Genomic DNA, 25,431 nt, shown 5'->3' with positions numbered 1-25,431 from the left:
ACAGCATTCCTGTAGCAGTATGTGCACAGCTTAGAGAGTTACTGGTTGGGTATTTGTTTTGTTTTTTGTTTAATATGAGAGCAGAGATGTTTTTGTTCCATGCAATAATGGCATTACAGCTTAGCATTTCATTTAAATATGTTTTGTTTTTTTTCTTTTCAAATCTTTGTGCATTGTGTGCAAAATCAGAGTAATTGATGAAGAAAAGCAGTCTGCTTTTTAGTTTAATGTGATCTTTACCTGTACTTCCAATGCCAAGAGAGCAGGGTTTTTTCATTTACTTGAACATTGAGGAGTATTTTTTTGGTAGTGTGTGCAATGGCATTACAGCCAATCTTTTATTCTACATTTGAGAATTGCACTAATCTGTTCAAATCTTGTTGATTTTGTAAGGCATTCGAGCCTAGCAGTTATTTAACTTCTCTTGAGGTATGTGAACGTATGTAATGTTAACAGTAGTGAATTTTCTGTATTTAGATACCTTGTGCAATGGCATTACAACCAATAGTTTTTGTTTTTTTTTGGAGAATTGCACTTTATTTTTCTTAATGTTTTTTGAGTGGTTTATCCATTTCAATAATAACATCTTGAAAATGTTATATGCATTGCATATCATTCAGGGAGAATGCACTTCTTTTTCAGGGAGCAAAGCCACAGTTAATGGTTTTGAAATTCAAAATAAAATACATGTTTTGTATCTGTAACTGTTCAATCTGTGTCTAAATCTAGACTAAGACTAAACTAAGACTAAAAGACTTAAGACTAGACTAAGACTAAAACTCTTTTGACATTTAGTCGACAAAAACTAGACTAAGACTAAAAGATTTCAGATGACTAAAATATGACTAAAACTAAATGGTGTGTTATTCAAAAGACTAAGACTAAATCAGAATTTGCTGTCAAAATTAACACTGATGTGGATATATTAACGTGATTTTGCACATGTTGATAAAACTCAGATATCATTGAGATCACTTTAGTTTGTTGTCTGTAGAGGTTTTTGTGCAACTGCTCCACTGTCTTCAGTCAATTTGAATTTGAATAAATTTGGAAAAATGTGCATTCAAATTTGCATAATCATAATCATGAAAAATAAAAGCTGTTTAATTAGTTAAGCATCTTCATTAAAACCATGAGATGGTGCTATGTATCTCTGTAAAGCAAAACAACTTCATGATTCATGTCCAATATATGCTGTCATAACCCGGCTCCTAGGCTATGACAAATACGGAACAGGACACTGTAGGATGTCTAGAAATTAATACATTTATTAAATTAACTTAAACAACCGACGTAATAAGTACACATGTGAAGTGTTTAAGTCAGTAACATCAGTAATGTAAATATGGATGTGTGAGCAATATGAAGTGGAAAAGTTGTTAAGTGGAAACAAAGCAGAAACCAAACAAAGAGAAAGTGCTGCTGGTGGGATGCAGCCCAGAGAGAAAGAGCCACATTGACTCTGGGTTTTTATCCTTTTAGGAGCGCCTGAATCAGGTGCTCCAAATCCGCAATCTGCTGATGGTACCTTCAAGGACACATAGGAGAAACAACTGTCAACCACATCAGCACATCAACACTAGACGGGGACCGTCACAATGCTTATATATTATATTTAGTAATTTCTTCAGTTGTGAGGCCTCCCCACCACCTGACTCTTCTTCACTGAAAGCATTGAGAAGTATTCATGAATCTGTTTCTATTGTCCACAGCAAAGGTTAGCCTATGATTTATGATGAAGCTCTGTTACATACAGTAGAAGACAGAAGCTGTTTCCATCGTAATATACAATTTTAATTTAAAAAAATTATACCCGCATTTTTTTTTTTTAAATTTTGCTTAATCTTGATAATTTGAACAATCAGGAGTGCTACATAATGCACTTTTAGGAAAAGTCAAAGACTCGGTGGATAAAATATTTTAATGAAACAATGTAACGTACATATGAAAAACAGCCACAAGTCAATTTCACCTGTTGTCGGTTCTGGTGTAATTAAATATTTAAACCATTTCCTTGTTCCTTGTTAGTCATGAATAACTGCATGACAAAAAAGGGGCGTCTAAAAACAAGATAAAAACAAGATAAACATACTAAATCTGAGGGAAATGATCTTGCTGCATGGAAAGATAATTTCACCAGACAAGATTTCTTGGATTAAGATTGTTAAATCTAGAAATAAGCATGTTGAACACTAAAAAAGAAAGAAAGAAATTAACTCTTAAAACAAAATAAATTATCTAACACTTCTTAATGTAAGTTTTTTTTTTGTTTTGTTGGTAAGAACCAAAAAATTTGCAGTGTGTTGATACTTTCTTTTGTGGCTGACTAATGTAACATCATAAAGACTATTCAAACAACACATTAATATAAGGTGTATATACAATCCACAGATGATGTTAACTGGATTATGGTGAGAAAACTCAGATATCATTGAGATCACTTTGCTGTTTGTTGTCTGTGGAGGTTTTTGTGCAGCTGCTCTACTGTCTTCAGTCACTGTGTCTCTCGAGCACAGAAGTAAACAGCAGAATCTTCTGCTGTCAGGCTCTTGACCTCGAGGTACTGAGTGCTGCTGGGAACATCTTCAGTCATGATGAAACGGCTTTGAAAGGAGCTGCCGTAGCTAGCAGCGTTTGAACCTGAGTTCATCCACCCAATCCACTCCAGAGCTTTCCCTGACCTCTGTCGTATCCAGCTAAAATAGCCGCTCGTCATGCTATAACCAGATATGATGCATGACATCTTCACTGTCTCTCCAGGTCTCTTCCCCTCAGAGGGAGACTGCTCCAGTTTGATCTCACTCCAAACTCCTGGAAGTAGAAACATTTTGATCATTATCCATCAAACTTGTAAATCACAGGTCGGACATTTAAAAAGCACCATTGATTTTCTCACCGTGAATAGCAACTGCAAATAATAAACTCCAGATAATTGTATTGTCCATTCTGTGATGAACACTGTAGTTCAGAGCTTTCTGACTTTCTGAGTGTTTCAGAAATATAGAAACGCTCTCAGTTTCTGATGGTGTGTTTATAAGAGAGGAAGAGTTTGCATAGACCTCCCTCTGCAGGTTTAATGAGGAACATGTGACACATTTCTATAAGTAGAGTATCTCTACAACAGCAGAGGAAACTCAAATATCAAAGTCCTGGAAACTCATTTCTGAACTGATGGAAAATATTTAAACTACAACGATCTACAATGACAATCTTTAACTCACGGTGAAGCTGATTAGAGCTTTATTTTCCACACTGGCCCAATTACAAGAGTGACATTTACCTCTCATTATGTATTTGTGAGGAGACAGAGCTGCTGTTTAGGTTATAGTGAAGTTATCAGATGTTATTGCTCCCCATGAAAACAGGAAAAGAGGTTCCTCATCTCTTCTCCAAATAAACAACAGATGCATTTTTAAAAAATGTGTCGTGTACATTTTGCATTGTGGGGAAAAAAAGTTATTTTAAGTCTCTTCTATACTGAGTAAAGAGTGTTTATTTTGATAATGTTCACATTTAGAACTTGTTTTTGTGGTTGAGTCCCATGGTTGCTGACTATTTGTGCAGGTCTGTTGGTGGTTTGTATCACTGTGGAGCTACACGGACACAGTAATACACAGCTGTGTCCTCGGGCTGCAGATTCTGTCTTTTAGAGTCCCTGTTAGAGCAGACGTGTCTCTGCTGGAGCTGAACTTGTTCTTCAGAGCATTATTTTAATTTAAGGTACCTCCACCCCACTGATGGGAGATCCAGTCCATGTGTTTTCCTTCACACTGTCTGATCCAACCTGTTGTATAGCTGTCATCAGTCAGAGAATAACCAGAGACCTGACAGCTGATGGTCAAAGACTGTCCAGGATGCACAAAGTCTGGCTGGATGAGATCAATACTGTTCACACCTGTGGAAACACAAATCAACATGATCTCCATCATTCATGTCAATATTCAGTGTTTCTAATGTGTTTATTAGTGTGAATCCACTAAAAGCTGCTCACAGGATCCAGCTGCCAGCAGCAGTATCAGAGCTACAGAGAACATGGTTGATGTTGAAGCTGAACTGATGTGAGCTCTTCTGTCCTCTCACTGACACACACACACACACACACACACACTTCACTTCTTTATGAGGCAACACAAGGAGGAGATTTACATACTATTGACACTAAATCAGCTGACTAAAGTATATTCAAATAATTCTAAATGGTGATGAAACTTTTACGTGTTGTTCTTCATCTCAAACAAAGAGAAGGTGGAACTTGAATCTCTGACAGTTTAGATTGTTAGGTTTGACTTTGATCATAATGAAGTTGGCTAAAGACTTTTGATTTACCCAATAAAGCAGTTGTGATTTAGATTTTCAGGAACCAAAAATGTCATAGAAGAGAAGCTGACTTTTAAGGGTTAATTTCTACTGTACTTAGAAAGGTTTTTGTACACACAATGATGTTTCAATGATAATAATTTCAGATTATTTATTTGATATAAAATGCTGCTGTAAAATGAGATGAAGAACCTTTGTTCTTAGACTTCCTGTTTACTGTAACAGTGAGCTGGTGTTGAAGTCATTAGTGGTCTGAGGGCTCCTCCTTGGAGGATGCTTTGTGTCACTGTGTCTCTCCTGGCACAGTAATACACAGCAGTGTCTTCAGGCTGCACATTCTGTCCGTTTAGAGTCACTGTGTTGCTGGAATAGTCGAGGCTGATACTGAACTTGTTCTTCAGTGAATCTTTGTAATATGCAGTGTATCCAACACGGTGATATCCAATCCACTCCAGTCCTTTCCCTGCAGGCTGTCTGATCCAATGTGTGAAGTAGTTGCTAAGAGAATAAGAGACCTGACAGGTGATGGTCAGACGTTAACCTGGCTGCACAGTCACAGAGGCTGGCTGAGTCAGCGTTTCACACTTTACACCTGTGGAGGAAAACATGTAGAATATTGAATGAGTGTAATAAGAGTGAACAGTCAGTGTGCTGTGATCATACTGTCAGTGTCTCTGCCTCAGTGAGACTCACAGGATCCAGCAGCCAGCAGCAGCAGCACAGCTACAGAGAACATGGTTGGTATTGAAGGTGATCTGATGGGAGCTTCTCTTCTTCTGCTGCAACTGACAGCATGATATCAAGTCTTTATAGCAGACTGTAAGGAAGTTCACTTTGCATAGAGAAGGACACTGACAGGCTGTAAAGGAAGGATGGGCTGTCCTGTCATAAGTCGTGTGGGACTCTCCAGGTGTTTTAACCACTGGTTCAGACTCAGTCAGTGTTTGACCCTCAGTACCTGCAGACATTTAAACAGCTCATTAGTTACTGCAATGCAGACATATTGTCTTTGTACCAGGAGCTTTGTCACAAAAGCATTTATTGTTCTTACCTGCCCAGTTAGAAAAACAAGCAAAATGATCAGGTCTGCTCATTGTGAAATGTGATTTACATCTTTCTGTTATATCATTATTGTAATTGTATGACTTAAATCATGAATAAATCATTTTCAAATGGTTTAACTGCTATGTTAGTTTGTTGTAAAATTGAACATGTTCATTTATTTTTCTCAGCAGCATTTGGTGGTCTATCCATGTTCTAGACACATCATGTATAAATGTCCAAATATATTATCAATACCTGCTGTTATTCTTTAAATCAACAATGGGAACATTTTTAACCCGACAACACAGGAAGTCACAAACCACAGCATCAACTGTTGCTTTCACAGTGTGTGTGTGTGTGTGTGTGTGTGTGTGTGCGTGTGTGTGTGTGTGCGTGTGTGTGTGTGTTTAGAGACATTCTCTCCTTCGTGTCATCTGACTTCTTATCTTCTACTGCCACCTGTTGGTACTTGTGAGAATAACTAGTTTGAGGTTTTTGTAGAGCCTCTCTGCTTCCTTTAACCACTGTGTGTTTTGCACAGTAATACACAGCAGAGTCCTCTGGCTGTAAGTTGGACAGTCTCAGATACGTCATGCTGTTGCTATTATCTCTGGTGACTTCTATTCGTCCTTGCATGCTGCTGGCATAATCTGTTCTACTTGCATCGCTGTAAACACGGCCGATCCATTCCAGAGCTTTTCCTGCAGGTTGTCTGATCCAGTGCATGCTGCAGCAGCTAAATGTGAAGCCAGATCCCCTGCAGGAGAGACTGAGAGTCTCCCCGGGCTTTTTCACCACTGAACTGGAAGGAATGGACTCCATGCTCTGACCTGTACAACCTGATGAGATGAAAGGAGAGAGGAACCATAGAAGAAAGTGAGACAGTCATGTGGGAAGTTTTCTGGTATCACTGAGCGACCATCAGTCCATGTTGTCTGATCAAAGATCAAACAGCAGTCAGCAGGAGAACTCACAGGGCAGAGAGAGAGCAACCAGCAGAAGAGTGAGTGTGTTGATCATCCTGAGGCTGGAGATGTGACCTCTGATGTTCCACACAAAGTACAAGAGCAGTCAGCAGGACACAAGTACACTGCACACACTGAACATTTGCATCAGCACATCATGGGGAGGGAGGGGCTCCTGAAATTTGTTCTGAATGAAGCTCATAAGAAGAGTCTATCTCAGGTTTATGAAGGTGTTTTTACCTGTATAAAAGAACCTCTGCAGGAATTTGATGCCAGTCGAGCTGTCATATTTAATGACAACAATCGTCTCTTTGGGTCTATAAATATTGTGATCAATCACTAAACATATGTCAGAATCACACTGTGTCCTGATACGATAAATACAACTTTATTTTTTTATTTTTCACATTATTTACACACACTTTGTCTTGATGTGAAATTAGAAATGTAAAGAATATCTAGTAGTTTCAGTTTAACACTCAAATTGCTGTTCTGTCTTTCACCCTTTTATGAATGAGGAAACTTTGTTGTGTGTTTTTTCTTGTGTGGTTTTATGATGTGTCAAATAATTAAAAATTCATTCAATAATTCAACAATAAGAAAAAAAGTATTTTTTTAACACAAGACACTTAAACAAACATTAATACAAAATGTATATCCACAGCAATTCATGAAAAACACTTCATATTCTATCAGTCCAGTAAGAAAGAGGACTGTAGGTTTTTGTACAGCTGCTCAACCAACTCCAGTCACTGTGGCTGTCGAGCACAATAATAAACAGCAGAATCTTCAGTCTTCAGACTGTTCATCTGCAGATACAGCTGCTTTCTGCTGTCGTCTCTGGAGATGGTAAACCGCCCTCTGACTGACTGAGAGTAGTACTGGCTGCCACCACCATTGGTAATAGCAGCGATCCACTCCAGTCCTTTTCCAGGAGCCTGTCTGATCCAGCCCATCCAGTAGCTACTAACATCAAGTCCAGAGGCTGTACAGGTCAATCTGTGAGATCCTCCAGGACTTTTAACTGCTGGTTCAGATTCTGTCAGAGTCTGACCATCAACACCTGTCAGTCAAGAGGATAAAATAAAACATTAAATTCAATAAACTGGCGACACAAATATGGTCCGTGTAAAATTAAGAAAAGTCTCCACCTGCCCAGCAGACAGTTAGAAGCAGCAGTCCTGTCCTATAGTCCATCATGTTAAACTGTGTGTCCACTGTCCTCTGTCCTCCTCTCTGCAGTCAGATAAGTAGAGGTGGAAGACATCTGAGTTTTGCATTGACTCCTCCTCAAAGGGAGGATACAACAAGATATATTTGGCAATAAATTATGGCTTTGAGTTCTGTGATTGATTGGGGAGCTTCTGATGATGTAGCCTGAAGCTCGCCCAGAATCAACGTTGACTTTGGCCCCAATGTAATTCTTAAGAATGAGCCAGTTTTACTGATGGATGAATTAAATCTTAATTTTTTAAGTTGGCACAATTTAGTCTTGTCTGGCTGACCTCAATTAAAATGCCTACAATACACTAAGTACTTCAGTAAAGCATAAATAATGCTTGAGGTCTCCTCCTGTGAATATTTTAGTGACTTTAATCCTCTCTTAACATCACCTGCACTGCCTTCTCCTGACTTAAGTCATATCTCATAGACAGACAGCAGATTATCAGCATGAACACCTCCATCTTTACCATATTTACTCTGTCCCAAGGCGTCCCTCAGAGCGCCATGCTTGGTCCTTTGCTGTTCATGCTGTATATGCAGCTCTCTAATATGATCCGTCATCATGATCTCCACTTTTACAGTGATTATATCAACCTCTATATATCCATCCGATCCATCATCACTGACCTATCTCCACCCTGACCAACGACCTCACCATATTAATTCATGTATGGACGCCACATTTCAAAAACTGTGAGTGAAGAATAGAAGAGAGAGTGGAGCAAAGTCCTCCATGACCAGGCCTCCTCTGATCTCACCAACCTCCACACCAACACTCCTTTCTACATTTGACTGACTCTGAAAACAATCATGTGTTGCTGTTGTCTATTTTGAATTATATTTAGAAAGAGATACTGACTGATAGACTGTCCATTGTTAGATGCTGAATATTTAATATTGTTGAGTGAATGGTTTTCATAACATGATAGTTCTTCTTTAAAATTGCATCACAATTTGACTCATTTTTCTAAAGGGATGAATATATATTCATGTATATGATTATAAGATCCAAGTACTTAAACTGAGAACCATTTATAAAAATAAAAAAATGTTTGTCTCTTTACTGTAACAGTGAGCTGGTGTTGAAGTCATTAGTGGTCTGAGGGCTCCTCCTCTGGTGGCTTCATGTGTTCAGGCACTGAGGGGTTTTTGTTCAGCTCTACTGATGCTTTGTGTCACTGTGGCTCTCTGGCACAGTAATACACAGCAGTGTCTTCAGGCTGCACATTCTGTCCGTTTAGAATCACAGTTTTGCTGGAAGAGTCGAGGCTGATACTGAACTTGTTCTTCAGTGAATCTTTGTAAACTGCAGTGCATCCAGTACAGTGATATCCAATCCACTCCAGTCCTTTCCCTGCAGACTGTCTGATCCAATGTGTACTATAGGTGCTAAGAGAATAAGAGACCTGACAGGTGATGGTCAGACGTTGACCTGGCTGCACAGTCACAGAGGCTGGCTGAGTCAGCGTTTCACACTTTACACCTGTGGAGGAAAACATGTTGAATATTGAATGAGTGTAATAAGAGTGAACAGTCAGTGTGCTGTGATCATACTGTCAGTGTCTCTGCCTCAGTGAGACTCACAGGACCCAGCAGCCAGCAGCAGCAGCACAGCTACAGAGAACATGGTTGGTATTGAAGGTGATCTGATGGGAGCTTCTCTTCTTCTGCTGCAACTGACAGCATGATATCAAGTCTTTATAGCAGACTGTGAGGAAGTTCACTTTGCATAGAGAAGGACACTGACAGGCTGTAAAGGAAGGATGGACTGTCCTGTCATAAGTAGTGTGGGACTCTCCAGGTGTTTTAACCACTGGTTCAGACTCAGTCAGTGTTTGACCCTCAGTACCTGCAGACATTTAAACAGCTCATTAGTTACTGTAATGCAGACATATTGTCTTTGTACCAGGAGCTTTGTCAGAAAAACATTTATTGTTCTTACTTGCCCAGTTAATTGACAGGGTGAAAAAAATTATATCTACTCATTGTGTCATGTATGATTTATATCTTTCTTTCATATTATTTTTGTAATAATGATGAATTAATTCATGATTGAATGAATTATTTAACTGCCATGTTTGTCAATTGTAAAATGTAACATATTCACTTATTTTGCTCAGCAGCATTTGGTGGTCTATCCATGTTCTAGACACATCATGTATAAATGTCCAGATATATTATCAATACCTGCTGTTATTCATTAAATCAACAATGGGAACATTATTAAACATTTTTAACCCGACAACACAGGAAGTCACAAGCCACAGCATCAACTGTTGCTTTCACTGTGTGTGTGTGTGTGTGTGTGTGTTTAGAGACATTCTCTCCTTCGTGTCATCTGACTTCTTATCTTCTACTGCCATCTGTTGGTACTTGTGAGAATAACTAGTTTGAGGTTTTTGTAGAGCCTCTCTGCTTCCTTTAACCACTGTGTGTTTGGCACAGTAATACACAGCAGAGTCCTCTGGCTGTAAGTTGGACAGTCTCAGATACGTCATGCTGTTGCTGTCATCTCTACTGACTTCTACACGGCCTCTCACACTGCTGGCATAATTGTTTCTACTGGCAACGGAAAAGCCATTCCCGATCCACTCCAGAGCTTTTCCTGCAGGTTGTCTGATCCAGTGCATGCTGCAGCAGCTAAATGTGAAGCCAGATCCCCTGCAGGAGAGACTGAGAGTCTCCCCGGGCTTTTTCACCACTGAACTGGAGGGAATGGACTCCATGCTCTGACCTGTACAACCTGATGAGATGAAAGGAGAGAGGAACCACAGAAGAAAGTGAGACAGTTATGTGGGAAGTTTTCTGGTATCACTGAGCGACCATCAGTCCATGTTGTCTGATCAAAGATCAAACAGCAGTCAGCAGGAGAACTCACAGGGCAGAGAGAGAGCAACCAGCAGAAGAGTGAGTGTGTTGATCATCCTGAGGCTGGAGATGTGACCTCTGATGCTCCACACAAAGTACAAGAGCAGTCAGCAGGACACAAGTACACTGCACACACTGAACATTTGCATCAGCACATCATGGGGAGGGAGGGGCTCCTGAAAACACAGAGTTAAATGAATGATTTATAATTTATTACATTTTTGTCCTTTTAATGGTTATACAATAACACATCCAGAGACAGGAACACTTTTTGGAAGTGATTATTGATAATTAATTAAAGATAATTAAAACAATAAAATAACAGTAATAATAACAAAAACATCAAAATACATATTTGCACAAAGGCCCTAATCACAAATATCTAGAAAAATGTTTTCTTCAATTTGTTCTGAATTAGGCCTGGGCCGATAGTCAATAAATCAATTAATCGCACGATAAATTAAATGAACTCAATAATTTTGCCGGCCTCGATATATCGCCATGCGCATGCGTGTTTGTTTTCCTCGTCTGTTGCCTCCAAGCAGGCTGGATGACAAGAGGGTTCACTCTGTGCTCGATCTCAGCACCTGGGCACTTTTGTTCCATAGCAGAATGAGCGGAGTGAACCCTCCTGTCAGTCATTCAGTCTCTTTGTCTCTGTGGGGAAGGCTGGGCCGCTAGCATTGGCTACACACAGAGTGCAGCAGGTGAGCCTTGTGCGGAGCAACGCCAGGAAAAAAGATGATTGCAAAGCCAAATGCCACAGCCCCGGTGTGGGAATATGTCGGTTTCAAACCGAATGAAAAAGGTGAGCCCATCAACACACGGACGAGCCTGTATGCCGAATTTGTTCAAGTGGTGGCAACAAAAAAAGCCACCACAACAAACTTGCATGCCCATCTAAAGCAGAACCACCCGACCCAGTTTTCCCACTGCGGTCAAGCCAGCAGGAGTTCGCGTTTGCTTGGTCAAGTCAGCAGAACATTTTTTTCAAGTGCGCGAATCTACTAACATTTACGGTATTCGTGATGAAACCGCTCTGAAGAGCTGCTGGACTGATGGAACAGACTGCAGTCTCTCAATATTAAATATAAATAAAATATAATAATAATAATAATATAATATAAATATAATCAGACCCATGAAACATACGATACTTTTACAGTAATTATTCCCGGTAGTGATGTAAAAGACGACATGTGAGAAAACAACAATTGTTTCCATAAGTAGTTTTGGATTCATACACTTCTGAACTAAGTACTTCCTAGACGACTTGCATGCATAATATGAAGTACTCTTACTGTGTACTTTTAGAGTAATACTTTGTCAAAATCCTGACCAGAGAACAAGAATAAGTATATTTTGACGAACTTTGATGTGGAATAAAACATTATTTTCCATAAGTAGTCCAAGATTCGTGTACTACTGAACTAAGTACTTCATAGACTACTTGCATGCATAATATGAAGTACTTTTACTGTGTACTTTTAGAGTAATACTTTGTCAAAATCCTTAACAGAGAACAAGAATAAGGATATTTTGACGAACTTTGATGTGGAATAAAAACATTATTTTCCATAAGTAGTCCAAGATTCGTGTACTACTGAACTAAGTACTGCCTAGACTACTTGCATGCATAATATGAAGTACTTTTACTGTGTACTTTTCGAGTAATCCTGGATCAAAATCCTTAACAGAGCACAAGAATAAGGATATTTTGACGAACTTTGATGTGGAATAAAAACATTATTTTCCATAAGTAGTCCAAGATTCGTGTACTACTGAACTAAGTACTGCCTAGACTACTTGCATGCATAATATGAAGTACTTTTACTGTGTACTTTTCGAGTAATCCTGGATCAAAATCCTTAACAGAGCACAAGAATAAGGATATTTTGACGAACTTTGATGTGGAATAAAAACATTATTTTCCATAAGTAGCCCAAGATTCGTGTACTACTGAACTAAGTACTGACTAGACTACTTGCATGCATAATATGAAGTTCTTTTACTGTGTACTTTTCGAGTAATCCTGGATCAAAATCCTTAACAGAGCACAAGAATAAGGATATTTTGACGAACTTTGATGTGGAATAAAAACATTATTTTCCATAAGTAGTCCAAGATTCATGTACTACTGAACTAAGTACTGCCTAGACTACTTGCATGCATAATATGAAGTACTTTTACTGTGTACTTTTCGAGTAATCCTGGATCAAAATCCTTAACAGAGCACAAGAATAAGGATATTTTGACGAACTTTGATGTGGAATAAAAACATTATTTTCCATAAGTAGTCCAAGATTCGTGTACTACTGAACTAAGTACTGCCTAGACTACTTGCATGCATAATATGAAGTACTTTTACTGTGTACTTTTCGAGTAATCCTGGATCAAAATCCTTAACAGAGCACAAGAATAAGGATATTTTGACGAACTTTGATGTGGAATAAAAACATTATTTTCCATAAGTAGCCCAAGATTCGTGTACTACTGAACTAAGTACTGCCTAGACTACTTGCATGCATAATATGAAGTACTTTTACTGTGTACTTTTCGAGTAATCCTGGATCAAAATCCTGACCAGAGAACAAGAATAAGGATATTTTGACGAACTTTGATGTGGAATAAAAGAAATATTTTTCATAAGTAGTCCAAGATTCGTGTACTACTGAACTAAGTACTGCCTAGACTACTTGCATGCATAATATGAAGTACTTTTACTGTGTACTTTTCGAGTAATCCTGGATCAAAATCCTTAACAGAGAACAAGAATAAGGATATTTTGACGAACTTTGATGTGGAATAAAAGAAATATTTTCCATAAGTAGTCCAAGATTCATGTACTACTGAACTAAGTTCTGCCTAGACTACTTGCTTGTATAATATGAAGTACTTTTACTGTGTACTTTTCGAGTAATCCTGGATCAAAATCCTGACCAGAGAACAAGAATAAGGATATTTTGACGAACTTTGATGTGGAATAAAAACATTATTTTCCATAAGTAGCCCAAGATTCGTGTACTACTGAACTAAGTACTGCCTAGACTACTTGCATGCATAATATGAAGTACTTTTACTGTGTACTTTTCGAGTAATCCTGGATCAAAATCCTTAACAGAGAACAAGAATAAGGATATTTCACCCAACTTTGATGTGCAATAAAAAACTTGTTTTCCACAAATAGTCCAAGACTCATATACTACTGAAGTAGTAGTTTAGCACCTTCATATTGGGCTGGATTAGTGTCAAGAAAGTTATAGGTTGTTATAGCTGGCAGAGCAGGACGAGGGCAAGTGTGGCTAGCAAGACTAGTTTAGAGGAAGCTGGTGGCTGGAGTGTACCAAAGAATTCAAACATGTACAGTTGTTGTGGGATGACTGCTGTGTTGTTTCTTGCTTTTGATGTTCAGTTTACTTAAGGTTGCTTTCGTGTTACAATAAACACACACATACAAGCATCTCTGAAATTAGAATGATCTATTTCAAATAGATATCAAATACAAAATACTATTTACATCTTCGACATTTTTTAAATAAATGAAGTAAAAAAAATATAAAAATATACTTAGTGTGTCTTTTAAAATAAAACAATATGAACACCTTCAACACATTGTCATTCAAAGACTAATCTGTCATTTAAAGACATAACACAACAGACAAACATAATGTCAACATAGTTAAGATCTAAAGTCCTATGAGCAGACCAAGCAATTCCACTTGCTTGCCCTGGCATCTCTGACTTGGTCCTTAGTCATCCCCAGGCACTGCACATGGAACCATCTGTCACACATGTCACACTGTATCTGTAAAATGAAATAAGTGATTATAACATCTAATTGATCTTTTCTTCGGAAATACTGTAGTAGATGTATAATAGACGATCATTACTCGTTATGGGCGAGGCAATCATTCTTTATAGTAATTTTCTCTTTAGATGTCTATATGGCGTATCATGTCCACTTTATTACATGTAGCAAATAGTCTTTAGCATACTGGCCTCAAAGACTGGTGACTTATATCAACACATACTAAGCCTCCGATCTTTGAGGTGTATTTTTCTGTGAGGGTCCTTCATTTTAGAGGTCTGCTTCTTCTTCTTTTATTGATATCTGGAAACATACAGCCTAATCCTGGGCCGGATATTGCTATCTGTAATACTCCTGCTGATTTTAAAAACAGGACAGGGCTGGGTATTATCCATTTAAATATTCGAAGTGTGCTCCCTAAAATTGACTCCCTTCGCATCTGGGCCAAATCAACAAACACTGGCGTTATCATCTTGTCTGAAACCTGGCTTAGTAAATCGATCCCTGATGATGATCTTTCTTTAAATGGGTACAATGTTTTCAGAGCTGACCGCCCAAAAAGAGGTGGGGGCATTGCAATTTTTGTTAAGTCAAAATTCTCTGTTAATGTCTTAGTGTCTGTATCAGTCGTCAAGCAATTTGAATTTCTGGCCCTAAATGTCGAAGTATTTAAAGGATTTAGCATCACTATTGTTGGTTGCTACAGACCCCCATCAGCTGTTGCTGAGGCACTTTCTGCACTGACCCAGTTGATAGGTAAATTAAATTATAACGAAATCATTGTGTCCGGAGACCTAAATTGGGATTGGTTAAAACCTTCTTCTGACGATTTAAAAGTTGCATGCATCTCTCTTAACCTCACTCAGATTATTGGGAGCCCTACGCACCCAAACTCCAAATTCCCAGATAAGTCATCCCTAATTGATCTGTTCTTAACTAATGTCCCACACAAATACTCGATGACAGGTGTTTTTGCGAATGATATAAGTGATCATTGTGTGATTGCTGCTGTCCGAAATACCAAGGTTCCCAAATCTAAACCTCTTTTTGTGGTCAAACGAAATCTGAAGGCCTTTGTTGAACAAGGTTTTGTCCATGATCTTAACCACTGTGATTGGGAGCAAATTGTCCTAATTAATGATATGGAGACTGCTTGGAAATTTTTCTGTGACAGCTTCACTTACATTGTGGATAAACATGCACCCTTTAGAAGGTGTAAGGTGAAGGGGAGGGATAACCCCTGGTTTACACCTGATCTAGGTCATTTATTCCAAGAGCGAAACCTAGCTTGGGCTCAGGCAAGGAAAACAGGGCTGGAAAAAAGTGGGGTCTGTTTTCTATACACATACAAAAAAAAATATTTTTTTATATTTATATTTCAAGCTGAAGTAGTTCTAAAAGACTGACATGTTTAATGTCGAAAAAAATATCAATATATACTATTTTTATAGCACTTTATGGGAACAAGCCAAGTTTTGGCTTTAGGAACATCCACGGCGTGAATAAATTAAGAACACTCAAGGATTAAGGATTTTGACACAGGATTACTCGAAAAATACTCAGTAAAAGTACTTCATATTATACATGCAAGTAGTCTAGGTAGTACTTAGTTCAGTAATACATGAATCTTGGACTACTTATGGAAAATACGTTTTTTATTCCACATCAAAGTTCGTCAAAATATTCTTATTCTTGTTAATTACAATTACAATCGTAAAAAACACTGAGAAATAAAAGTGTATTGTATTTGAAAGGGTGTGCATTATTATGATATATTATCATGTTGACAATAATATCGTTTATCGACAATAATTTGTGGGACAATATATCGTCCAGCAAAATTTGTTATCGTCCCAGGCCTATTCTGAATGAAGCTCATAAGAAGAGTCTATATCAGGTTCATGAAGGTGTTTTTACCTGTATAAAAGAACCTCTGCAGGAATTTGATGCCAGTCGAGCTGTCATATTTAATAACAACAATCGTCTCTTTGGGTCTATAAATATTGTGATCAATCACTAAACATATGTCAGAATCACACTGTGTCCTGATATGACAAATACAACTTTATTTTTTTCTTTTTCACATTATTTACACACACTTTTCTCTTGATGTGAAATTAGAAATGTAAAGAATTTCTAGTAGTTTCAGTTTTTCAAATTGCTGTTCTGTCTTTGACCCTTTTATGAATGAGGAAACTTTATTGTGTGTTTCTTCTTGTGTGTTTTTATGATGTGTCAAATAAATCATAACAATAAGAAAAAAAGTATTTTTTAACACAAGACACTAAAACAAACATTAATACAAAATGTATATCCACAGCAATTAATGAAAAACACTTCATGTTCTATCAGCCCAGTAAGAATGAGGACTGTAGGTTTTTGTACAGCTGCTCAACCAACTCCAGTCACTGTGGCTCTCGAGCACAATAATAAACAGCAGAATCTTCAGTCTTCAGACTGTTCATCTGCAGATACAGCTGCTGTCTGCTGTCGTCTCTGGAGATGGTAAACCGCCCTCTGACTGACTGAGAGTAGTACTGGCTGCCACCACCATTGGTAATAGCAGCGATCCACTCCAGTCCTTTTCCAGGAGCCTGTCTGATCCAGCCCATCCAATAGCTGCTGAATGTGAATCCAGAGGCTGTACAGGTCAATCTGTGAGATCCTCCAGGACTTTTAACTGCTGGTTCAGATTCTGTCAGAGTCTGACCATCAACACCTGTCAGTCAAGAGGATAAAAGAAAACATTAATTAAATGAATTTGCGACACAAATATGTTCTGTGTAAAATTAAGAAAAGTCTCCACCTGCCCAGCAGACAGTTAGAAGCAGCAGTCCTGTCCTATAGTCCATCATGTTAAACTGTGTGTCCACTGTCCTCTGTCCTCCTCTCTGCAGTCAGATAAGTAGAGGTGGAAGACATCTGAGTTTTGCATTGACTCCTCCTTTCTGATTGAAGGAAACATATTTTATGCCATGACTTTCACCTGACTGATTATATTTAGAGTTATTCTTTAAAATAATTATCTGACTGGATCTGGTCATTTCTGTCATTTTAATATTTTAGCTGATGTCATCACTATCCTTGTTTTGCTGTCAGTCATCTTGTAACATTTGAACATGTTTATGTATTCTACATGTTTTGGTTTTTTTTTCAAATGCAACCGAGAAGTAATAGGATATTGCTGCTGATTATGAATTAAATTCATTAATAACATTGTTTTTTTTAAATTTATATATTGTGAAACTCCCCTTGAGATAGTCAGGTTGAAAGAGGGAGAGAGGAACATGTAAATGTTTATGGTGGGGAGGGGAGAGCTGAATGGTTTCTATCTGATAATGTATTGGCACAATATGATGATCCAGCCCTTGGCTTGTTATGAAAAACAAAAAAGATAATGTTAAAAAAACAAAAAAATAATAACAGGAAAATGTTGATAAGCACTTGGTAAATATATCACTAAGAAACATATTATATTTAACAATTTAAGTGTTATTCTGTCTCAATTATTGGAAAATATACAGTGATGACGTGTGAGTGAGCTGGTGTTGAAATCATTAGTGGTCTGAGGGCTCCTCCTCTGGTGGCTTCATGAGACAAGGAAAGGTTTTTGACTTGTTCAGTTTTTGTACAGTGTTGCTGTCGGGCATTATAATACATATTATTAGTCGTAGTTGGAGGAGTATCAAAATTATTGTTACTTGTAAGAAGCAACAGATGAAAACACAAGGAGTGATCATGTTCCAAACACCAAATACATTTTTTTATCTGTTCTTTCTGATACAAATATTTTCAGCTGGTGAAAACCAAAGAATTAAGAATTAATTGGTTTGATTTAGTTAAAGGTAACAATCCTTTGAGAAGCACAGGATTTACCCGTTTTGTTTGAAATAATTAACTTTCAAAAGTCTGAAGAGATGATGATGATGATGATTATGATGTTATATGATAACAATAATAATTCATAATACGTCCGGAAGAGGAAGAAGAAGAAATCCACAGTATAACAGTAGTGCTCGGTGCGATTGCCCCGAGGCCCTAATTATTATTTCCTGCGCACGTTATACTTATTTCGTTCCCACGAATTAGTATTTCGTGGCCACAATTTTGTATTTTGTGGCCACAAATTAATATTTCAGGGCTTGAAGCAGAAAAAAATCCTGTGCCTGAATTTTTTTTATGCATGGGGGGGGGGGCGGCATAACTGGAAAACTGACATTCTTGTTAACGAGATGAAAATACAGAATCCTTTCAAAATAAAAAAATATGCACTTCATGCAGCCTAAAACAACTTCACATCAACATTACGTCTTGGCACCAGATCAGCAATCAATCAATCAATCAATCAAAGGGTCTCGGAGGGTCGGAGACATGGACGACAAGGGTCGGATTGTTGAAGTGGAACAGCATCAATCATTTATGACATACAGTGGCGGACTCAAACTGTGGTAGGGGCAGGGGCAAAAAAATGAAAAGGGCCCATTCTGCACAACATGAGGCCCCATAAGCACACAAAAAGTGCTGATGCATCATGTATGATGAAATATTAGCATTAAGTTAAAAGGAGATCCAGATCAAAGTCATTAATGATATGGTACTGACAATTAAAAGTATCGAACCGAACCATGTAGGGGGGTCCGGGGGCATGCCCCCCCCCCGGGAGAAAATTTGTACATTTTTAAGTAAAATGCATCTATTTTGTGCATTTTGAGAGCTAAATGAGAGCAAACATCTCACATAACATTTTTCACAGTTCGGTGATACTGTATTATAGAATCTCTAGAGAGCACATCATAATTTATTGTATAAAGGGGAACTGTAGAGGGCAAGTTTTTTCATGTGTAAAGGGCAGCCAATAAGGCACTTTCTCTCATTTTCACCACTCTAGAGGGCACCCCCCCCCCCCCCACCAGTCCGCCACTGATGACATAACACATTCTTTCTATAAGGCTAGATGGTCAGATCAACAGATCTTCCACGTTGGAGAAGCAAAGTAAGCTGTTTGTTGTTGTTGTTTACCTTATACACAGTTTATCACGGGATCTCGCGCTCTCCCGTATGGTCAGGATTATCCGTGTCCTCGTTATCTCGCGTGTATATGGCTGGCTCGCTACGCTGCCGTTACGCGCCCGGTGGGAACTGACGCCGGGCAGAGGACGGAGCAAACCCGCGGCGGAGCCGTTCCGCGCCCGGTAGAAATGTGGGAGAGTGCACGCACGGACCGTATAGCCGTGTTTCGACTACCACCGGGAAAGTCTCATGCCACACACCATAAACATAGTGATCGTGAATTAACGGTACGCGCTATCTGCGCACAGTGTCCGGTGCTTGTTGTAAACAAACAGATCGCTGTTTCTCCTGCAGCAGCAGCAGATACACACTGTACTGCTATAGAGCTAACTGCCGCTAACGGCGGCTCTTCTTAACGAGCCGGCCTCCGGCTCGTTAGCAGGTCGTTAAAAAGAGTAAGGAGTCGCCGCTGGATTTGTCACTTTCTTGAGAAATAGTAATGACGTGGGTCTAAAGCACCCTCGCCGATGAGCCGCCTTCTTCTTCTCCGGCAGGCTGTACGCTATCCACCGTAATGCCGCCCTCCCCGGTCATACCCAGATCTAACTAAGGGTTTTTGGTGGGTTTTTTTTAAATATATTTAAACATGATTAAAAAAAAAAAAAAAACACCAAAAAAAATCCCGAGCCGGATTTCTTCTTCGGAGGTCTTCAAGCCCTGATATTTCGTGCGCACGTTATAGCTATATTGTGGCCACAATTTTTCTTTTTTTTTTACCATGTCATGTCTGGGGCTCCGTAGGCTAGTAACGGGGAGAGACGAGGAAAAAGAGTGACAACACCATGGAAAAGTAGTTGTAAGCTATTTGAAACCGTTTAAAGTTACTGTTGTTAAAAAAACCTTAAACCGGAAGGTCTGTTTGTGTGTTACCGGTGTTAAATGTGAAAGTGAGCCGAGTTCAAAGCTGTTTCAGCTGGGAATTGTAGTGAATGTCCGAGACGCCATTATCGTTGTGTATCGAGCTAGAGTTAGCCTTGTCCCCGCTAGCTGGAAGGAGACCGCGTGTGTGGGAGGGAGAAATATTTTGCTTTGAGTTTCCTGAGTGAGTATGAACATTATTTGAACTGGTAACAATAAGAAAATGTATGAGAACGAACAGTGAGTTTATTAGTGTTTGAATTTATGCTTAGTGTGCCTGCCTCCATGCCTTCGGACCTACATGCCTGCCAGCATGCCTGTCGCTGGTCTGCTGCTGCTGTAGAGGGTGCTCAGGATCCACGCTGTCGCCAGAGAACCTGCTGTGGCAGGAGGACGTGTCAGCAGGACTAGTTTTCTTCATTTCCACTCACCTTACACCTCTGAACTGAGGGTTTGAGGAAACTGTGGTTGTCCGTGAGTACACTTTCACAAGGATACATGAGCTCCAACTTATGGTACCATAATTAACTTACAAAACCCGGGTATATTTAGTTTATTTTATTTATCTGACTCAAAGGGTCACCAGGTCAAAAAGTAAAGGGTGATTACGGTGCCTATATTTTCTTCCTGTGCAATGAACACTCTTTCTGTTGCAATGTGTATTTGCAGTCACGCTGTTTATTGAATGTGATGTTATTAGGGCGACAGTGTGTTAAAGGTGTATGCATGGAAGTGTTAAAGCTCACAATAACAATAAAAGAGGCTAACCAGGCTTCTCTGCACCCTAGTCAGAGCCATATTCACCTACATTCAGACGTGCTTATCGTTCTAAGCAGGCTCTCAACTAAACAAAAATGCACCTACGAGCAGATGTGCGCCATGATTTTAATTTTAATTAGGAAAAGTTTTACCCTTGTAGGACTCACCATGATTTTATTAATGCTCTTAAAAGTTTTATCCTTGAAAAAAATATTCTAGGATGTTACCATCCCCCCCTACCCCACCCCCCAATGAAGGACTACGGATGGAAAATAGCACCACTGCTAAATCTGATGTAACCATCTTGTTGTTGTTGTTCATGAAGTGACAATGATTTATGGTATTACATGCTGTCCTTTAAATAAACTCATTCATTCATTCATATGCTCTGGTTGAGGTAAACACATTAATATTTTCGTGGACTCCCTCCAATTCAGCTCCCATGCTTGAGGTGTCATTCGGTATAAGGGGTTTTACCATGACAATGCTGTAATAAAATGGAGTTGGTTGGGAGGGCTACACACCCGTTTTGTGCTCCGTAATCTATCGTCCGCCTCAGTTCAATAAGGATTTTATAAAGGACCTCACAGACTTTGTGGCAGGAGTGACAGTGAACTATGATCGGTTTTTAGTTGTTGGAGATTTTAATATCCATGTCTGCTGTGAATCTGGACCCCTGGTGAAAGACTTTCTTAATCTTATTGACTCTTTTAGCCGTACTCAGTCTGTGTGTGATGCAACACATGAGAAGAGCCACACTCTGGACCTGATATTATCCTTTGGGCTGCAGTTAAATGTCAGTGAGATTTGTGACACGCAAATTTCTGATCACTTGGCTGTCTTATTTAATGTAACACTGCCTCACTCTCAAGTTAAGCGGTCTTAACTCCTGATGAGTTTTTAAACAACCATTTCAAGAGTATTTGTACTGACATTTTAGACTTGGTGGCCCCTTTTAGATGCAAGCGCTCCAAGCCAGCAGCAGAGCCATGGCTTAATGACAGCACTCACACTTTAAGACGTGCATGTAGACGCGCAGAGAGGAAGTGGAAGACAGATCGCCTTCACGCTTCTTTGGACATTTAAAAAACAGTCTACATCGATATCAGAAAGCTGTTAAAGCTGCCAAGATTCAGTTTTTATCAAATCTTATATCAGTCAATAGTCACAAACCTCAGTTTCTTTTCAATACTTTGTAAACATTTTTTAAGGTTTTTTATTGACAAGATCTTGGATATTAAGTTCTTCCTTTTGCCATCTGCAGTAGATCCTGCTGTCTCCCCCACTAGCCCTGCAGGTTTGGACACATTTGAGCAGTGTCTGTCTCAGAGTTAACTGATGTTGTCCAGCGTCTCAGGCCTTCTTCCTGTCCTCTTCACAGCATCCCTCCCCGTCTCTTTAAGGATGTTTTTAATGTTATTGGGCCCTTTGTTACGGATCTGATTAATTCATCTTTGATGTCTGGATGTGTCCCAGCTGCCTTTAAACATGCTGTGGTCCAGCACCTCCTCATAAAACATAATTTAGATCCCACAGTTTTATCTAATTTTAGGCCTATCTCTAAACTTCCTTTTCTTTCTAAGGTTTTGGAGAAGGTGGTCAATGAACAGCTGCAGTCTTTTATTGATCTTAATGGCATCTCTGAGAAGTTCCAGTCTGGTTTTAAGTCACGCCATAGCACAGAAACGGAGCTTTTAAGAATCTTAAATGACCTTCTTTTAACAGTGGACTCTGGTAACTCTGCGGTCCTGGTCACAGGAACATCTCATTTCATTGATATGCGGATGATGTCAAAATATATTTGTTGCTAAAAATTAATGACCAAACCTCTGTGCAGGTCTTATTAGACTGCCTGAAAGACACTCAGTCATGGATGGAAGCAAACTTTCTCACTTTAAAACATTATTAAAAACCTATTTATTCTCCTTGGCGTTCAGTCCCAGCTAGGCAAGAATCCATGGCTTTTTTACTTTTTACTCATTTATTTATTTTTTAACTCTAACTCTTTTTTTAGATTGAGTTTTTATTACTATTTCATTGTTTTATTGTTTTTAGTATTTTATTGCTTTCATTTTTTTATGTATTACTATATTTGTGTATGATTTTTTAAATTACTGTACAGCACAACTGAGGTTGTTTTAAATGTGCCCTATAAATAAACTTTTACGTGACTTGACTTGACTAGAACAATGAGAGCAGTGAGTCATGCTTTGGTCTCTTGTTTCATAGTGGAAAGAGTTGTTGCTTTTATGCTTTATAGATGTAAAATATATACTTGAGTGTGCCCTGTGGAAAAATAGAGGAAGCAGTTTTTGTTTGACTCTGCTATTACAATCTCTCACTGTGTCTCATCTGACACAGTAATACACAGCTGTGTCCTCAGGCTGCAGATTCTGTCCTTTTAGAGTCACTGTTAGAGCAGACGTTTCTCTGCTGTAGCTGAACTTGTTCTTCAGAGCATTATTTTGACGTAAGCCACTTGTACCCCACTGATGGGAGATCCAGTCCATGGGTTTTCCTTTACACTGTCTGATCCAACCTGTTGCATAGCTGTCATCAGTCAGAGAATAACCAGAGACCTGACAGCTGATGGTCAAAGACTGTCCAGGCTGCACAACCATTGAGTCTGGCTGGATGAGATCAATAGTGTTCACACCTGTGGAAACACAAATCAACATGATCTCCATCATTCATGTGAATATTCAGTGTTTCTAATGTGTTTATTAGTGTGAATCCACTAAAAGCTGCTCACAGGATCCAGCTGCCAGCAGCAGTATCAGAGCTACAGAGAACATGGTTGATGTTGAAGCTGAACTGATGTGAGCTCTTCTGTCCTCTCACTGACACACACACACTTCACTTCACTTCTTTATGAGGCAACACAAGGAGGCGGATTTACATACTGATGACACTAAATCAGCTGACTAAAGTATATTCAAATAATTCCAAATGAAGATGAAACTTTCAGGTGTTGTTCTTCATCTCAAACAAAGACAAGGGGGAACTTCAATCTCTGACAGTTTAGATTGTTAGGTTTGACTTTGATCACAATGAAAATGGCGAAAGACTATTGATTTAGTCATTTAAGCAGACATGATTCACATTTTCTTGAAACAAAACTGTCATGGAAGAGAAGCTGACTTTAAAGGGTTAATTTCTACTGTAGTTGGAAAGGCTTGAGGCTCAAATATTATAATTTCAAATTCTTTTTTATATAAAATGTTGCTGTAAAATGAGTTTAAGAACCTTTGTTCGTAGACTTCCTATTTATTTTTGTTCAGCCCTACTGATGCTTTGTGTCACTGTGGGTGTGTGGCACAATAATATAATATAATGTTATCATAACATTCATAACATTCTGTCTGTTTAGAGTTACTGTGTTGTTGGAAGAGTCGAGGCTGATACTGAACTTGTTCTTCAGTGAATCTTTCACGTGTCCCTACTCATCCACTCCAGTCCTTTTCCTGCAGGCTGTCTGATCCAATGTGTGTCGTAGCTGCTAACACAACCGCTTCTCTCCCAGTGTCACCTGGACTTAACTGCAGCCTGTATTACACTCAAGAATAATTAATATTGCAAATGCATAGTTTGATCGATGGAATGTTAATTTTACGTTCTTCTGAGTCTGCACATTAACGTAAAGACTTGTCTGACATTGACTGCTTAAATTTGTATTAAAAGCCAGATATGAAGATGCCAGCCTTGTTTCTTTCAGAGAAACAGAATCATACTGGACTTGTCCTCAATACATCATCACCTTGAATTAAGGTTGTGATCAATATTGATTATTAATCCATATCTCACTGACAGACATCAGTACATCAGCCTAACAACTTAATCGTTACCATGTTTATTCTGTCCCAAGGCATCCCCCAGGGCTTCGTGCTTGGTCCTCTGCTGTTTAATTTCTACATGCCCCCCTCTGTGATATCATTTGTCATCATGATCTCCACTGATTATATGCACCTTTAGATTTCCTCCGACTCCATCGTCACTGACCTATCTCCACCCTGACCAACAACCTCATCATGTTAATTCATGTATGGACGCCACATTTCAAAAACTGCTCAACTTTTCCTCATTTTCTTCACTCACAAAGTCCTCCATGACCAGGCCTCCTCTTATCTCACCAACCTCCACACCCACACTCCTTTGCACATTTGACTGACTCTGAAAACAATCATGTGTTGCTGTTTCTTTTTAATATCTCTTTTTAGTCTCTTTTTAATGGTATTTTGAAAGAGACACTGACTGATAGACTGTCCATTGTTAGATGCTGAGTATTAAAAATGTTGTCGAGTGAATGGTTTTCATTACATGATAGTTTTCTTTTTTAATGATGTATAACAATTTGACTCATTTTTCTAATGGGATGAAATATATTCATGTATATGATTATAAGATACAATTACTTCAACTGAGAACCATTTATAAAATGAAAAAACTGTTTCTCTCTTTACTGTAACAGTGAGCTGGTGTTGAAGTCATTAGTGGTCTGAGGGCTCCTCCTCTGGTGGC

General features: G+C 38.8%; 5 gene segments (V, D, J or C); all 5 read right to left on the bottom strand.

The window, feature by feature from the left end:
- Positions 1-7,090: 7,090 nt before the first annotated feature.
- Positions 7,091-7,526, bottom strand: LOC131983216 (immunoglobulin heavy variable 3-23-like; the record flags this gene model as incomplete). The annotated part of the segment is given in 2 exon segments: positions 7,091-7,389; positions 7,478-7,526. Coding segments are annotated over 2 exon segments (348 nt in total), but the record flags the coding sequence as incomplete, so codon positions are not given.
- Positions 7,527-8,725: 1,199 nt separating this feature from the next.
- LOC131983215 (Ig heavy chain V region XIG14-like) lies at positions 8,726-9,177 on the bottom strand. The segment is given in 2 exon segments: positions 8,726-9,033; positions 9,135-9,177. Coding segments are annotated over 2 exon segments (351 nt in total).
- Positions 9,178-9,392: 215 nt separating this feature from the next.
- LOC131982974 (Ig heavy chain V region 3-like) lies at positions 9,393-10,474 on the bottom strand. The segment is given in 3 exon segments: positions 9,393-9,399; positions 9,894-10,293; positions 10,429-10,474. Coding segments are annotated over 3 exon segments (453 nt in total).
- A 3,697-nt stretch (positions 10,475-14,171) lies between these two features.
- On the bottom strand, positions 14,172-17,081 carry LOC131982973 (Ig heavy chain V region 6.96-like). The segment is given in 3 exon segments: positions 14,172-14,233; positions 16,637-16,945; positions 17,033-17,081. Coding segments are annotated over 3 exon segments (420 nt in total).
- A 6,180-nt stretch (positions 17,082-23,261) lies between these two features.
- On the bottom strand, positions 23,262-23,708 carry LOC131983213 (Ig heavy chain V region PJ14-like). The segment is given in 2 exon segments: positions 23,262-23,569; positions 23,666-23,708. Coding segments are annotated over 2 exon segments (351 nt in total).
- Positions 23,709-25,431: the final 1,723 nt, after the last annotated feature.

Source organism: Centropristis striata, chromosome 13 (assembly GCF_030273125.1).
Source record: "Centropristis striata isolate RG_2023a ecotype Rhode Island chromosome 13, C.striata_1.0, whole genome shotgun sequence".
Taxonomy (NCBI): Eukaryota; Metazoa; Chordata; class Actinopteri; order Perciformes; family Serranidae; genus Centropristis; species Centropristis striata.
The sequence above is the reverse complement of the archived record's forward strand: the minus strand, read 5'-3'. Positions and strand labels throughout refer to the sequence as shown.